The sequence below is a fragment of the Cervus elaphus genome, chromosome 4 (genome assembly GCF_910594005.1).
Source record: "Cervus elaphus chromosome 4, mCerEla1.1, whole genome shotgun sequence".
NCBI lineage: Eukaryota > Metazoa > Chordata > Mammalia > Artiodactyla > Cervidae > Cervus > Cervus elaphus.
In genome coordinates this window covers 40,120,305-40,136,615 of record NC_057818.1, presented here as the reverse complement: position 1 = coordinate 40,136,615, position 16,311 = coordinate 40,120,305, and the positions used below count along the sequence as shown (strand labels likewise).

The 16,311-nt window shown below is 51.6% G+C and overlaps 1 protein-coding gene across 3 annotated transcripts; it reads right to left on the bottom strand.

Moving 5' to 3' along the window:
- Nucleotides 1–950: 950 nt before the first annotated feature.
- TLE7 (TLE family member 7) lies at nucleotides 951–16,284 on the bottom strand. Of its 3 annotated transcripts, none has more exons than XM_043899019.1 (10): nucleotides 13,961–16,284; nucleotides 4,484–4,891; nucleotides 4,348–4,370; nucleotides 4,111–4,169; nucleotides 3,402–3,614; nucleotides 3,054–3,295; nucleotides 2,711–2,852; nucleotides 2,424–2,577; nucleotides 1,607–1,680; nucleotides 951–1,310 (listed from the first exon to the last, which is right to left on the bottom strand). In XM_043899019.1, the coding sequence occupies exons 2-10, from the start codon at nucleotides 4,789–4,791 to the stop codon at nucleotides 1,206–1,208; spliced, it is 1,320 nt and encodes a 439-aa protein (XP_043754954.1). In that variant the 5' UTR covers nucleotides 4,792–4,891; nucleotides 13,961–16,284; the 3' UTR covers nucleotides 951–1,205. The 3 variants fall into 3 exon arrangements, with proteins under 3 accessions (XP_043754954.1, XP_043754955.1, XP_043754956.1); XM_043899020.1 differs by lacking the exon at nucleotides 13,961–16,284 and adding an exon at nucleotides 13,472–13,932; XM_043899021.1 differs by lacking the exon at nucleotides 13,961–16,284 and adding an exon at nucleotides 13,472–13,518 and having other exon boundaries at nucleotides 4,484–4,821.
- Between the last annotated feature and the right edge of the window lie 27 nt (nucleotides 16,285–16,311).

Here is a 16,311-nt window from a genome sequence, read left to right as displayed (position 1 = left end):
CACATATGGCAACTTTTGTGCTACAACAGAGCTGAGCAATTGCCAACAAGGCCTAAAATATTTGCTATCTGGCCCTTTAAGTAAACGTTTGTTATTTCCAGAGTTATAGTGACACTTCAACATGTATAACAATTTAAATACAAGTTTATTTCTCTCCCCTGAAATATTCCAAAGGGGAAGCTTTTCTCCATATTTGATTTGGGGACACAGGATGCTTTCATCTCATTGTTTTGCAATCCCCTTGGACCTTCACATCACTTGCCTGGAGCTGGTAGAAGGGGACAGAGAGCCTGGAGGAGACATCCCCCTACTCCTTTAGTCTTGGCCTAGAAAGGAGGCACATTCTTCACTCGTTATCTGTCAGCAAGAACCAGTACCGGACAGTATCTTGATGCAAAGGATGGTAGAGTTGGTCCCAGGCTTCATGCCTCTTCCAGGTTAATTCTAAGCTACAAACTTTAGTAGGCTACTAGCTGTCTCAGCCATGCCAACTCCAAGCAGAGGCTGGAGGAAAGCAGGCCTATATGGCTTGATTCAGAGTTGGGTCTTTTTCAGTTTGGTGAAGGCCACACAAAATATCACATCCACCAACATGAGAAGATGCCTTGAAACAGACAGGCAGCTTCTGACTGGCACCAAATGCCAGATTGAGAATCAAGACCTTGGATATGGTTAGATCAGCTCCTGGAGTTTTAACCTGCGTCAAGAGTTGAGTTTTGTTGGTCTACCAGCATCCTGATACAAACTGAAAGTTTGTACATGGACATACATTGCTTCCTGAACTTTCTTAAGAGTCCAAGAATTCCCTGACACCCCCAAAAAAGAGTTATAAACAAAACTAAGTCTGGTCTAAAATTTCTTACCCACCCAGGAATTTGCTGAAAGGGGGTGTAAGCAATCCATCATGATGAGTTTGTTGTGTAAAACAACTGACCACACACCCAAGTCACTTTGGTTTTTGCTTTTCTCTTTTATTAATTACAAAATCCAGAAACCAGTGGTAGAAAAATAACAAAGGAAAAATCCCTAAGTTGTATAATAAAAACCTGGAGAGCAGGCTAGGCATGTGCTGGGCAAGAGGGGAATGGACAGATAACCAACCCATGAGGAGAAGCAGGGGGAGTAGCAGGTGTCAGAGTGGCCCAGCACCCCAAGATCACCCTCCCAGCACACTGGTCTTCTTTGGGTCTTCACCAGTGGGACCTTCAATACAAGAGCTGGTAAACCGTGGCACTATTCTTGGAGCCCGTGACCAGATACCGATTGTCAGAAGATATGTCACAACACAGGATGTGTGCGGACTCCTCTACCTGGAGGGAAAGAGAGGCCATGGAGGAACAACATGCGGGGTGTTTCAGGCTTCATACAGGGCTCTTTTCAAGGCTCCATGTATACCCGAGGCTTGGTCCAGAGGCCAGGCTAGGTTCGGAGCTCAAGGTGGAGCCCAGGAGTTCCCAGGACCTTGAGTCCTCATTCCCCTTGATGTACTCAACAGCCCTGGTTGCCATCTCAGAGGTACTTTCCAGCACTATCTCTGGGGCCCCATCCGGGGTCTGGGGTTTGTGAGCTCCCAGTGCCTGGGTTTGCACACCCCTCCACCCAGTACCTGAAACAATCTATGCAGAGAAGGTGCAGCTATGCAGCGGATCGTCTCATTCATTGTGGCCACAAAATAGCTCCCTGGCAGAGAAAAGACAGATGGAGGGGCCAGAGACCAAACCTGCCTTCCAGCCCCAGCTCTGCTCCCGACAAGACCAGGGAAGGAACCACTCTTTCTCTGCCTCAGCTTCCCGCATCTATAAAACTCAGAGACATGACCCAAACCATTCCTTCATCAGCCTGCTCCCTCCTGCCACACCCAGGATCCCGGGGAGAGTCCCTGAACAACAGGACAATCACATGGGGCTCCGTTCCTCTTCTGTCTTTGGCTGGTGTCTTTGGGCTGGGGTTCCGTGTAGGAAGCTACCATTACAGACAGAGTCAGAAAAGCAGAGGGAACAAGCAGAGAAAGGAGGGAGGAAAGAGACTTCCCTGGTAGTCCAGTGGCTAAGACTCTGCACTCCCAATGCAGGGGGCCCAGATTCAATCCCGGGTCAAGGAACTAGATAGATCCCACATGCTGCAACTAAGAGCTTGCCTGGCGCAACTAAGACCTGGTACAGCCAAATAAATAAGTGATAATAAGAAGAAGAAGAAGAAAGAAGAAAACTTAGCCATGCCAGCAGGGGAGAAAAACTGGTGGTGCAAGGAAGCAGAGGCGAAGGCAATGGGAAGGTGGCCCGAGACCTTGGTCTGGCCAGTTCTGGGGCCAAAGACGGGGGAACTAAACAGTCTGAAAGGAGGCTGGGCCCAGACTCCACAGATGAGCAGACAGCTTGGTAGGCGACGGGGCACCCAGAGGTGTCCCTGGCCTGCTCACTCACCACAGGAGGCAAACTTGAGATTGTGATGGTAGATGTATTTCTGTAGGACAGCCTTAAACTTTTCCTTCCGGTGTGTGTGCACGATTACGATGTCACTCATTCTCAAGCCTACTAGCAACCACTCCTCACTCGGGTCATGGGTGATGCTGAGGATCTGTCGGGGAGGAGGTTTGGGGTCAGCACTCAAAGAGGCCAGGCCCATCATTCATCACCCCCCACTTCGGCATGCGCCCACAGCTCCCGGGCCCCAGGGACCGCACTCAGACCCTCGGTAGTCATGCGGGCACCTCATGCCGTAAATCATGTTGCTGCAGCCTCTGGTAGCTCCTCAGGTCCCAGGAGTATAGTTTGGTGTCTTCACCTCCCGTCCAGAACTTATTGCCCGTGATGTCCACACACTGGGATCCGTATATGGGGACTTCATGCTTCCTGGTGGGAAAACAACTCAGAGGTTCATGCGTCGGTTGAACCCTCAGAAGTCTGGGGCCCAGGAAGTCCCTAGATACGCAGCCCATATGCGTCCTCCACACGGACTCACCTCGTCCTACTGCAGAGGAGGAAGTGAAGCGGGGCAAGCAGCCCAAGCTTCCCAAAAGCCTCACCGTTGCACCCCACCCCCTGGGGTCATACCTGATCAAGATTTGGTTCTGTAAATCCCAAATTTCAACAAATCCTTTGAAACAAGCCACGCAGATCTGGGCATTGGAGGATAGCGCCAGGGAATAGCACACGGGGCCAGTGGAGGCCAGTTGTGCCCTGACACGGGGGGTGGGCGCCAAGTCCCAAAGTGTCAGGGTCTGGGACAGACCCCCCGTGATCAGGCTCCGCTCATCGGGGAACAGCTTGCAGGTGAAGACACAGCTGTCACGGTCCTGTTGGAAGGGCCAACATTCTCAAATGGTCTCCAGGAAGCATGGGCTCTCAGTGTCAGGACAGAGGTCATCCCGAGCTCCCCCAGCCTTCTGGAGGACCCCTTACCTGGAAGTTGAGCTGGGCCTGGGGCGCCCGGTCCCAGGCATGCAGAGCACTCTCATCCCACACTCTGATGTAGCCGTGGCCACACGTGTACACGTGGTGAGTGGAGCCACTGACGGCCACTGCATAGACTTTCTTCCCGTGGCGGAGTCGGCCGACCTTCCAGGACTTATGTGGGGCCCTCTGCCTAACCACCACATCATCTGGAACGGGAGGCTGGGGTGGCCACAAAAGGGTCACAGCCTTGACCTGCTCTCATCGATGGGGGCCAGCCTGTCCTATCCTCTAACTCAGTTCCTAAGCCTGCATCCACCAGCTGCTCTCTGATCCCCAAGCAGGACCATGTCCTCAACTGGGGTCCCCAGACCACTGACATCCTTCTGCACCAGCCCAGGGTGGCCTCCCTGACAAACAGGCCATATCTTAGACACTTCTGAGTTTAGCGATGACAGCAGAGCCTGGCTCAGAGTTCCCCTAAGGATGTCAGTCTAAATGCGACCCTGACAGCTGAGGCCCTACACACTGGTGACAGACGGAGGGGAGCCCAGGTCCAAAGAAGCAGGGACTCCATGCACTCACCACCTATGGGGGACAGAGTGAGGGTGCAAACATACCACACACCCTTACCCTCTTCCTACTAACTTCTTGTTGAGGCGGGAGAGGGGAATGGGAAGGGAAAGATACTAGGATTAAAACAAAAAAAGACACGTACAATTGCTCTGAGGAATGACAAGACTTCTTCACTGGGACCAGGCGAAGGACAAGGCTGACCTACAGGGAGAGACCAGCGGCCACCCGCTCAGAGAGGTAGGGTCTCGCAGCAACAGCATCACAGGACCCAGGGAGAAGGCTGCTCTCACATCCCAGGGTACCCCCACTCTGAAGCCCAGCCACGGGCTGCACCCTTGTTGCTCATGATGTTGCTCACATCGTCCCAGCTAGGACTTACCAAACTCCGCTCCTGGTGGGGGGCTGTGACACAGGAAGGAGAGAGGGAGGAGACAGACGGGAAGTGAGATGGGTGGAGCCTCCCTCTCCCGAGAAAGTTCACCACCCCAGGCCAGCCTTGTTCAAGGGAGGCTTACTTGAAACCACACGCTGCATCTTCGGATTCTGCCTTGGAGAGCCGAGTGGCTGGCAGCTCAGATCCATCTAGGGCCTGGGGGGCCCACTGCTGGGGACTCACACAGGTCGTCTCTTGATAAGCTGGGCCACGCTGACTCGGGGAGCCCAGGGGCTGTTCCGGGGGACCGCACACCTCGCCCAGCTGAGACCGCGCACGGTGCTCCGGCTGGGAGGAAGCATCAGGGCTCTCTGGCATGTCCCTCCTCTTTTCAGGCTCATCATAAATTGGGAGCACACCGAACGAGGCCTCTTCCTTCTCTTCACTCATGGTTTTCAGTCAATGAAGTGCCTGAGCCACCTGGTTCCAGGGTTTGAGGAATGAATGAGTTTGTCACGCAGACCCTGGGTCCCCAATTTGTCCAGATCCCCTGCAGCAAAAGAGAGAAGAGATGCTGACATGTGGATGCGATCTTTGGGGTCTATTGAGAAGGCTGTGAGAACACTCCTCTGAGGGAGAGGATTCGCAATTGGCCACAGACTCACTTTTGATACTAAAGTTGGCAGTGATGGTGCCGAGGGTGAAACGTCACTTGGACATTTTGAGATGTTATAATAGTACCAGGTGTGTGTTTTGGTTTTCCTTCTAGAGACACAGACTGCACTTCCTATCCTCTAAAATCAAACTCACCCTTAAATTTGAACATGCAGATCAGGTCAGTGGCATTAAGCACAGACACACTGTTGAGCAACAATTCTGCTTGCGTGCTCAGTAGAGTCCAACTCTTTGCAACCCCAGGGACTGTACCCCACCAGGCTCCTCTGTCCATGGGATTCTCCAGGCAAGAATACTGGAGCGGGTTGCCATTTCCCACTCCACAGGATCTTCCTGACCCAGGGATCAAACCCGCGTCTCTTGCGTCTCCTGCACTGGCAGGCAGATTCTTGACCACTGCATAGCGTTTTCAAATGAGGGTTCATCCACCAGGTAAAAGAAACATGAAGCCACAGGAAACCATACACACATCACGGGGTCTCTCCCCTCTAGAGGGGACAGCATGGAAGAACTCAGCGGTCATGCAACAAGCCTTGGGCGAGGCTGCAGAAGGATGAAGAGGTTGGCTGGTGGGGATTTAATCTTTCCCATCCTAGGAGTTAATTCTGAGAACTGAATGCAAACAGGATTGTGGAATACTCAGAATTATACAAGGCCAGTGGCAAACACTCAAGACATGGCAGATAGTGTGTTTATTTGAGAGCTATGCCAGGGACCAGAGCTTTGAGGATTGAAGGCAGACCAAATGCCTTCCTTCAGGATGCTCAAAAGCCAACCCCAGAAGTCCCAGGCGAGACCCAGTGTTCCACTGACAGGACAGATCAGAAGCTATAGGGACAAGATGACAGGCAGGGCTGAAGAGGGGATCTTCCAGTTGGAACCAATGCCTTGAAAGCCAGGCTCGGTCCTCAGCTCTCAGATACAATGGGGTACCCAGGCTGCCTGCCCTTGGGAAGCTCCTCCAGACACTTGGCGGTCTCACTGTGCCTGTGGCCCTGAACCAAATACTTCACATTCCTGGTCCCATTTCATCCACACATCTGTGCGGGCCACATTTGACAGGTTTTAAATACTGAGGTTCTGAGTGGGTAGGCAAACAGCTAGAAAGCACGGAGAAGAGGTTCAAATTCTGCCGTGTCTGGCTCTCAACCGTCTCCTTCCTTCCTTCCCATCAGAGGAAGGAGGGTACCATCTACCACAGTCACGATGTAGTTACCCAACCCCCAGCAGTTCCACTTTCAGGAATTTATCCTCAAGTTGCCCTCAAATATAAGCTAAATAATCTATGTCTAAATGGAAGCATTATAGCATTGCTTGTGATAAATGACTGGACAAACCCGAAGTCTGTAAGAAGGGAGTGGTAAAATAAGTCACAGTAATATGTGTAAAGTGGAATATGACATAACTGTGAAAAACAACAAGGACACTGATGTCTGGACGTGGAAAATTCCAAGGGAAGTTAATGGGGAAGGAGTGGATTCAATGTGTATAATGCACAGCTTTGGTGTAAAAGAATGGAAATTAGAACCTACCTTTGCATATGCTTGTATAGACTTAAGAAATTAGGAAGGGTGCTGCCCTAGGAATAGAAATTGGCAAGTAGGAAAAAGGAATGGAAGGAGGATGTCACTGCAAAACTTAGGATATATTTTGCATGCCTGTGGCTCTTTAGACCTAAATTAAAATTGCTGGACCATGAGCCTTTTTCCTCAACCAGGTCATTTCTTTGTCATTTTCTCCAACTGGCAATTTGAGGTTCTCATGATTCTTAATTGTTGTTATTGTTTAATTGCTAAGTTGTGTCCAACTCTAAGACCCCAAGGACTGTAGCCCGCCTGGCTCCTCTGTCCATGGGATTCTCCAGGCAACAATTCTGGAGTGGGTTGTCATTTCCTTCTTCAGGGGATCTTCCCCACCCAGGGATCAAACCCAGGTCTCCTGCACTGGCAGGCAGATTTCCCACCACTGAGCCACCAGGGAAGCCCAATTCTAATTACTTGTTTAAATAATTCAGCAAACTTGCCAAGACATGCAGCAGTCTCCTTTAACTGGGACCCCAGGTCTGGCTTGGCCCTGAGGGTGGTGGAAGGGCAGAACACCTTCCCAGCCAGGGGGATGCGGATGTGCAGAGAGAGACGGGTAGGAGCCCAGGCCCACGTGTAGGTAAAGCTTAAAGGCAGTGAAGCCATTTAGACAGGATTTCATGGATGAGAAGGATTACATCCTAAGAATAAGACAAGGCTTTCTAAAGTGTCCAAGGAAGAGTCAGCATCACCAATTCCCTTCTCTGCTCCACCCTCAGAACCGGGAATAAAAGCAACTCTTTTTCTCAAGCTTCAACACAAAATGCCAGAGCAGAGATTCACCCTGCCAGCAAGACAAGCACTCACCAGTCCCTCACGGCACGCAACTCACCTCCGTAGGCAGGTCAGACGCTGGAGGCAGGAGGTGAGAATTGCACACAGGTGGTTAGTAATGGGAATCGCTTCCTCCAGCCTCGTCCACCCCTCCCTCCCTCAGGCACTGCCCCTTGTGCTGCAGGCTGCTAGTTTAGACTAACTGATAATTAAGCCCTGGGTCAGGTGTAGGGCCCTGGAGGGCTCATCAGTTACCTGGCGTGACCTTGGCCACCACCCACCACAGAGCTGGGCTGCCTTTACTGATAAGGCTGGGATAAGAGTCCTGGGATAAGACTGGGATCTGTCCAATAAATTCACAGCAGGAGGCCAGGTGCAGTGAGACATTTTTCAGGGGATGGGTTCGGGGCACCCCATGCAAGCCAGTGTTTTCGCAAAGATGGAGAGTTGGGTGGAGCTACACCAGGAAGCAGTTTCACATTTTCATCTCCAGGTGAACCCCCTGGGCAAGGGGAGGCAGCCCTGTCACCTCTCATCTCTTACCAGTCTCTCTCGGAAAGTGAGGATCAGGGAACTCTTCTCTGCGGAGGCTTCACCAGTGATTCTTACATTGGAGTGCTAAACACCTGGAGGGCTTGTTAAAACCCAGCACTGGGCCCACCCCAGGAGATTCTGATTCTGTGTCCCTGGGGTGGGGTCTGGCTCTAGGTGAGTGATTACACCATCTCGATTATCTGGGCCATGAAGATCTTTTCTGTATAGTTCTTTTGTGTATTCTTGACATCTCTTCTTAATATCTTCTGCTTCTGTTAGGTCCATACCATTTCTGTCCTTTATTGTTCCCATCTTTGCATGAAATGTTCCCTTGGTATCTCTTATTTTCTTGAAGAGATCTCTAGTCTTTCCCATTCTATTGTTTTCATCTATTTCTTTGCATTGATTGCTGAGGAAGGCTTTCTTATCTCGCCTTGCTATTCTTTGGAACTCTGCATTCAAATGGGTTTATCTTTCCTTTTGTCCTTTGTCTTGAGCTTCTCTTCACATCCTAAAAGAAATTCATCCTAAAGGAAATCAGTCCTGAATATTCACTGGAAGGACTGATGCTGAAGCTGAAACTCCAATTCTTTGGCCACATGATGCAAAGAACCAACTCTTTTAAAAAGACCCTGATACTGGGAAAGATTGAAGGCGGGAGGAGAAGGGGATGACAGAGGATGAGATAGTTAGATGGCATCACTGACTCAATAGACATGAGTTTGAGTAAGTTCTGGGAGTTGGTGATGGACAGGGAAGCCTGGTGTGCTGCAGTCCATGGGGTCACAAAGAGTTGGACACAACTGAGTGACTGAACTGAACTGAACTGGTGTGGGGTCTGAGACTTGATATTTCTAGCACCTTCCCCGGTGAGGGTGACCCTGCTGCTGGAGGTCTGGGGACTCCACTGGAGAGGCACCGCCTAAATCCCTGTTTGGTGGTCCTTTTCTGGCAGGAGGGGAAGGGGTAACGAGGCCATACCTCTCCTGCTCTGCTCCCCTTGTTCACCTCCAGTCATGGCCCACCCCTCCCACTGAACACACTCTCTTCTGTTCTGCTTTTTCTCACTTGTTGCCTTCCTTCTGTTGAAGTGTAAGTCCTGAAATTGCTGCTGCTTACAAAGAAATCTTTTACCACTCCTGACCTCCAATATCCAAAGCTCTCTGTCTCTCCCTTTCTCTCTCCCCACTCATGAACACAGCCCTTGTCTCCAAAACTGTTACCGCTGCCTATCGTCTTCCAGATAATGCCTGTATTTAAGGTCTATCCCTAGGTGACTTCCCTGGTGGTCCAGTGGCTAAGACTTAATGCTCCCAGCTCCCAACGCATGGGGCCCGGATTTGATCCCTGGTCAGGGAACTAGATCCCACATGCAGTGGCTAAATGATCCCACATGCTGCAACTAAGGCCGGGTACAGCCAAATAACTAAATATTTTTTTTAAAAAAGAGAGAGAGAGAGAGTTGTCCCTGTCAAGGCTCCATGTTTCCATCCTCATGCTGTTTGTTCTCTCATCTAGGACCTCTGTTTTGAAAAAAAAAAAAAAAAATTTATGAAAAATTAAAAAAAGACCACGTCTGTCACTTTCAGACAGCCTGTCAGCCTGAGAGAGGCCAGTGAGAGGACCCCAGTGGTCAGCGAGGCAGCCCCTGGAGAAGAGAGTTCATAGAAGGGGCCTAGGGTCTGGATCATAATCCAGAGCACTGCTGGGCACTAGACGTTCATTTTCTGCATCATCATCATAGTCCACTCTCAGAGCCAACCCAGGAGGGAGGTTTACAGTGAAGGGAGCTAAAGCTTTGAGAGTTTGAATAACTTGCTCAAGATCACACTGCAAGGAAGGGCTAGAGTTAAGACTTTGAGACCAGGTTTGCACAACCCCACAGAGCCTTCTATTGGAGTGCAGGGAGACGGAGGACAATAGGAACAGGGGGGCCACTTGGCTGCAGCAGCCTGGAGGGGTGCTTTCTGGGCACTCTCAGGACAGACATGGGAATGCTAAGAGTTGAATTGTCAACTATTGATAATAATGGAAGTGGGGACTTGCCTGGTGGTAAAGAACCCACCTTCCAACGCAGGGGATGTGGGTTTGATCCTTGTTGGTGAACTAAAATCCCACAGGGCAACTAAGCCCACACATGCATCACAACTACTAAAGCCCATGCACCCTGGAGCCTGTGCTCTGCAACAAGAGAAGCCACCACAGTGAGAAGCCCGCCCACCACAACTAAGAGTAGACCCTGCTCACCACAACCAGAGAAAGCCTGTGCGCAGCAAGGAACAGCCTGGGCACTGCAACAAAGACCCAGAGCAGCCAAAACCACAAACTTAAACACAGAATTACCATATGACCAAGCAATTCCGCTCCTAGGTATATACCTAAAAGAATTGAAAACAGAGGCTCAAACAGATTTTTGTATACCAGTGTTCACAGCAGCATTATTCGCAATAGCTAACAGGTGCAAACAAACAACCCAAGAGTCCATTAACAAGCAGATAGATAGGCAAGATGTGGTATATCCATACACTAGAATATTAGTCACCAGTAAATAGGAAGGACACATACATGCTACAGCTTAGATGAACCGTGAAAACATTACACTAAGTAAAAAAACAGACATAATAGCTCCATATGTATGAGGCTATTTACATGAAATACCCAGAATGAAAGTGTAAGTGTTCTTTGCTCAGTCATGTCCAACTCCTTGTGACCCCATGAATCACTCCAAGGAGTTCTCTAGGCAAGAATACTGGAGTGGGTTGCCATTCCCTTCTCCAGGGGATCTTTCTGATCCAGGGATCAAACCAGGGTCTACTGCATTTCAGGCAGATTCTTTACCATCTGAGCCACAACAGAGATCAGAGACCATTTACATGAAATACCCAGAATAGTCAGATCTATATAAAGAGAAAGCAGATTAGTGGTTTCTAGGGATTGGAAGGTGGGGGTGGGGGTATAGGGATCAACTGCTTAACAGTCATGAGGTTCTCTCTGGGGTGATGAAAAGGTCTGAAACTAGATAGTAGTGACCAGTGCACTGTGAAAGTACAAATGCCACTTTAAAATAGTTAAAACGGTAAAGTTTATGTTACGTGTATTTTACCACAATTAGAAAACCAATGAAAACAGACTTTGTGCCAATGAGTTAGAGGCCGTGCAAGTCCCAGTAGCATTTTCCCCTTCTTCCTCTTCATCCACCAAACCCCAAACAGTTTAGCTGGTAGTTTTCTAACCTTTGCTTCCATAAAAGAAGAACCAGCAAGATGCAGGTATGTACCCCTCCCTGCAGTGGTCATGTATGGATGTGAGAGTTGGACTGTAAAGAAAGTTGAGCGCCGAAAAATTGATGCTTTTGAACTATGGTGTTGGAGAAGACTCTTGAGAGTCCCTTGGACTGCAAGGAGATCCAACCAGTCCATCCTAAAGGAGACCAGTCCTGGGTGTTCATTGGAAGGACTGATGCTGAAACTGAAACTCCAGTACTTTGGCCACCTCATGTGAAAAGACCCTGATGCTGGGAGGGATTCATTGGAAAAGACCCTGATGCTGGGAGGAATTGGGGGCAGGAGGAGAAGGGGACAACAGAGGATGAGATGGCTGGATGGCATCACCAACTTGATGGGCATGAGTTTGAGTAAACTCCGGGAGTTGGTGATGGACAGGGAGGCCTGGTGTGCTGTGATTCATGGGGTCACAAAGAGTCAGACACGACTGAGAGACTGAACTGAACTGAACCCCTCCCTGCCCAGAGACCCTGGCCAGCTACAGTCTAACGGGCAAGGGTTTGTTCGCCCTCTGGTGGGCAATCAGAGAGCAACCCAATTCTAACCACCTAAGATATCTGTGCTCACATCCCAAAGCACTTAATGGTTGTACTCAGGGTGCCACTCCCCCACCCTGGAATTTCTCTTTCTGCAGGAGAGCCTCCAGAGAACTGACTAGGGCCCCTGCTGTGGATGAAAATGTATAAACCATATAAACACAGGCACAAAACACTTCTTCCCTTACGAATTCGTTGACATCATCCATTCAACAGAAATTATTCACAGGCAAGTTCCACCCAGCCTGTGAATGCTGGAGGTGGTGTTGGAACTGTGGTGTTGGAGAAGACTTTAGAGTCCCTTGGACTGCAAGGAGATCCAACCAGTCATCCTAAAGGAAATCAGTCCTGAATATCATTGGAAGGACTGATGCTGAAGCTGAAACTCCAATACTCTGGCCACATGATGTGAAGAACTGATTTATTGGAAAAGACCCTGATGCTGGGAAAGACTGAAGGCAGAAGGAGAAGGGGACGACAGAAGATGAGATGGTTGGATGGCATCACCAACTCAATGGACATGAGTTTCAGTAAGTTCCGGGAGGTGGTGATGGAAAGGGAAGCCTGGTGTGCTGCAGTCCATGGGGTCGCAAAGAGTCAGACATGACTGGGCGATTAAACTGAACTGAAGTTCCGGCCTCGCCCAATGAGTTACCCACAAGGAGCTTGTGGTCCACAAGGCGAGTCAGTAAACCAGCAGCTCCAAGTAGAGAAGGCAGAAAATGGTATCAATTAGATGGAGGTGAGGTGAGGACCCAGAACAGGGGACACAGTGCTAACCAACCAAGGAGATCAGGGAGGCCAGCGAAGGGGAGGTGGCCTTTGGCTGAGCTGTGTGAAGGGGGAGGGGAAGAGTTCTCCAGGGAAGGGACACTCCTCACAGTTCCCTGGGTCCCCGCGCTTCCTCTCTCCCCCTCCCTTCCTGTCGTGAGGAGCCTCCAACTCACCACTCCTTACTCTGAGCCCTTCCCACAAGAGCACGGTGGTGGGTCCCACCTCCCCCATCTTGTAGGTTCTTCCTACCCATCTCACCCCCACAGCCTGGCTACTGAAAGCTTGTGTTCTCAGTTCTGCATTTCACTTTTCCTGACGGAATGACCTCTTACCTCCCAAGGGACGTTTAAGCAAAGCCCCTGCCCCTCATTCCCAGGGGCCTGGGACTGCCCCCTCCCCGAAGTCCTACAACAGTTCTATTTAAGTACATTCACCTGGTGGCTCAGATAGTAAAGAACCCACCTGGTGGGTCCCTTGGGAGGTAAGAGATCATTCCATCAGGAAAAGTGAAATGCAGGGTTGAATCCCAGCGTTGGGAAGATCCCCTGGAAGACAGCATGGCAACCCACTCCAGTATTCTTGCCTGGATCATCCCCAAGGACGGAGCAGTCTGGCGGGCTACAGTCCATGGGATCGCAGAGTCAGACACAACTGAGCGACTAGGCACGGCCCGCAGTCCTAAGGCAGCCCTCTATTGTGTTCACCATCTAGGCCTCAAGTCAGATTTCATGGGGTGTAGGACTGAGGGTGGGGGTGGGAATAGGCTGTGCTTCTTTTAAGAAAAGTTTGCAACGCCTTCTATGCGTCCCGCTGACTGACCTGCAGGACACGGGGTCCTGGACGCACACAGTCCAACTCCGAGCCTTCACGCACCCCAACATTCCCCCACCTCCACTCCCACCCCCGCGCCCTGGTCTCTAAGATCGTGTCCTCCCCCACCCCTCACTCCGCGGATCAACAGGAGACTTACCGTCAAGGGCTCAGACCGGCTGCCCCGGGACTCCGCCTGGGAGACTCCTCAGGACCAGAGCAGGGAGAGCCGGCCCGCAACAAGGGAACCCGGGGAACCTCGCGCTCCTAGTTCGTTTCTTCCCGCCCTGCAGTGAGCGGACCGGCCGCCGGGGGCAGCAGGGGCCAAGCTGGCGGTCTGTGCGTCTTAATGGCTGGCTCCTCGTGCCCACAGCGCCGGCCTCCGAGCCCTGGACGCGCAGGCCTGTCCTCTCCGCTCTCTCTCACTTCGAGGCCAAAACAGAGTCCCAGGGCGACAAGGCGCGCGCCCAAGGGCGACAGGAAGGGAGGCAACCACTGGAGGCGGCCACCGGCTGCCAGCGCCGCACGTCTATGGCCCAGGACGTATGGGACCCAGAGCCTCAGGCCCCCATCTGCAGCAGGTGGGCCCCGGAGGCCCGGCCAGCACGGCCGGCAAATGCGTCAAACCCTGGGCAGGAGGACCCCTTACCTTGGCGAGCCGAGGAGAGGGGCGAGAAGGTGCGTTCGGCCGCGCCGCTGGGAGGGCTTCCTGGAGGCTGGGCTTCGGCTGAGTGTGGGTGGGATTTCAGTGGCCGGGGGGGGGGGGGGGGGGCACGCTTCAGGGGCACTGGAAACACTTGAGCACCGACCTGCGCAGGGCAGGGGCTGGGGAGCAGGGAGGGGAGGGTGGGAAACCAGAGCCGGAGTGGGACTCAGGCCCGGGAAGCCCAGGAGCAGGCGGAGAACGCCGGGCCCCCGCAGAGCGGGCTCAGACCCCGGGCGGAAGCCCCAGGAACCCTGTGAGGTGTGGGATTTGCTGAGACCACGTGGTCTGTGGTGCGAATGGGGCCCGAGAGAAGGCGGAAGAGGCTGCAGGGAGGTCGCGGAGGAGAAGACCAAAGTTCGCTCCTCTCGGAGTCCCCGGGCACTTCGGAAACCCTGGCCTGTGGATGGGCCCACAAATGTTCAGTTGAACTGAGTGAACTGTGTAAGGGAAGGGGTGTCCTCAGTTCCTTGTCAGGAGAAAGAACAGCAGAGCGGGGCTATGGTCTGTGAGGAACGGGGATGTCAGAGGCGGAGAGGTCAGAGGAACATCTTACGAGCCTCTTCTCAGAACCCCCAGCCCCACCACAAGGACAGGGCTGCCACCCAGGGGGAGCTGTGCTGTCTCTTTCCGCCCCCCCACCCCCCCCACCCCCACCCCCACCCTGACCAGATGTCACAGAAGCCCTGCCTCCACCCATTGCACACACCCTCCCTCCCTGATTGGGCCTCTGCTCGCCAGGCTTCCCAGACCTGCTGAATGCCCTGCATCAGCCATATTTCCTCTGAGCCTGTTTTCCCTCCTGATCTGGACAGGGCAGGATCAGGTATTTTCTGAGGTCCCTTCCAGTGTGACAGGCCTGGGCAGAAGGGTGCCCTGTGCTGCAGAGATGGAACATGTTTACCTGGACTGAGAGAGACACTTGATTTAATCCTGACCCTTCCAGGCTCATGGCTCCTGATGAGAAAGAAGTGCTTTTTCGAGGTCTCCAGTGCCATGGCTCTTCTTAGTCTCTGGAAGGCCCCCACTGGACCCAGGCAGCTCTTCACTGGAGTAGTGAACATGGAGGCTACAATGTGTCAGGACTTCTGGGCCATAGGGTCCACATGACTTCACGAGACTTTGCAGTTACCTGCTTTATTCACCCTCGTATCCTTGGGATCTGAGCAGATGACCTACCATGGATAGTAACAAAGCTACAGAGAGGGAGAAAACTCTCAGGAGCCGTCTGGGTGAGATGGGCCTTACGCCCTATGTCCAGTCCCAACCCTGCAGATCAATAGCCTTAAGACCCAGAGCCCAAGTTCACACAGGATTTGGGGGCAGATCCAGAAGATAGGTTCTGTCCTCAGTGATTCTCAGCCCTCCTAGAGTCCCTGCCTTGGTCCTGCCACAGCAGAGATGGTGCTAAGACTCCACCTGGAGCCAGGACTGCAGGACTTCCTGTCCCCATCTCTCCTGTCACATCCAGAGACCAGCTGGAGAATATTCATGACCTAGGAGGGGTGGGGTGAGCCACGGCCTTCTACCCTCTTCTCTGGCCTGGGTAATGGGACACATCAGCCACTGATTGCTGTGTGACCAGGGGCAGTGCCATCTGTCTCTGTTTCAGTGTTTCTGTAAGTAAATGAAGAACATGGATCCATGGCTTGAGGCACTTCTGGGTTTGTGTGGTCTACAACTGCCCAAAGGAGTAGGCCAAGATGGTTGGGTAAAGGACTATGCTCTCCTGTGTTCGGGGGCTGCCAGGGTCTGCCTCCACCCATGTGCAGCTTCCAGAAGCTGGAGTTGGGGGCGGGGAGAGGTCACTTATACAGTGGTCCTGGACATTCTGCTGAGGTGCTACACCATGTCATTAGCTTTCTGCCAGGAGTGGTTCCTCTGAGGTACAAAAGACAGTGCTCCCAGCCAACACTGGTCTTCCGAGCTACAGAGAGTGCAGGAGCAGGTGTGGGGAAAGGGGGTGCTGTGGGGTATACTGTGTGTCTATGAGAGTCTGTGTTCATCTTGATGTGAGACAGAGGTTTGAGGGCTTACTATGTGTGACTGTATGCTTTTAATTTTTACTCCTTAGAGTACTCCTGAGACTGAACATCTTCATTAGTCACTTTTGTATCTTTTTAAAAAGCTGCTTGCTATTGTTTGCTGGGTTTTAGAATTTCTCTTAACTGTAAGATCTCTTTGTATATTACATACTACATGTTAATATCACAAATTTTACAAAGGTATTTCCACTTTTTGTGCTTTATCTTTTACTTGGAGTTATTTAAAACAAAAGCATAAAGATTCAATTTTGA

Excerpts from the sequence above, each read along its gene's own strand:
- TLE7 (XM_043899019.1), bottom strand. The coding sequence starts at position 4,791 with ATGAGTGAAGAGAAGGAAGAGGCCTCGTTCGGTGTGCTCCCAATTTAT. Across the intron at positions 3,615-4,110 it reads TGTCATTCCTCAGAGCAATT|CCTCCCGTTCCAGATGATGT; the intron begins GTACGTGTCTTT and ends TGGCCACCCCAG. Across the intron at positions 2,578-2,710 it reads AACATGATTTACGGCATGAG|ATCCTCAGCATCACCCATGA; the intron begins GTGCCCGCATGA and ends CCTCCCCGACAG.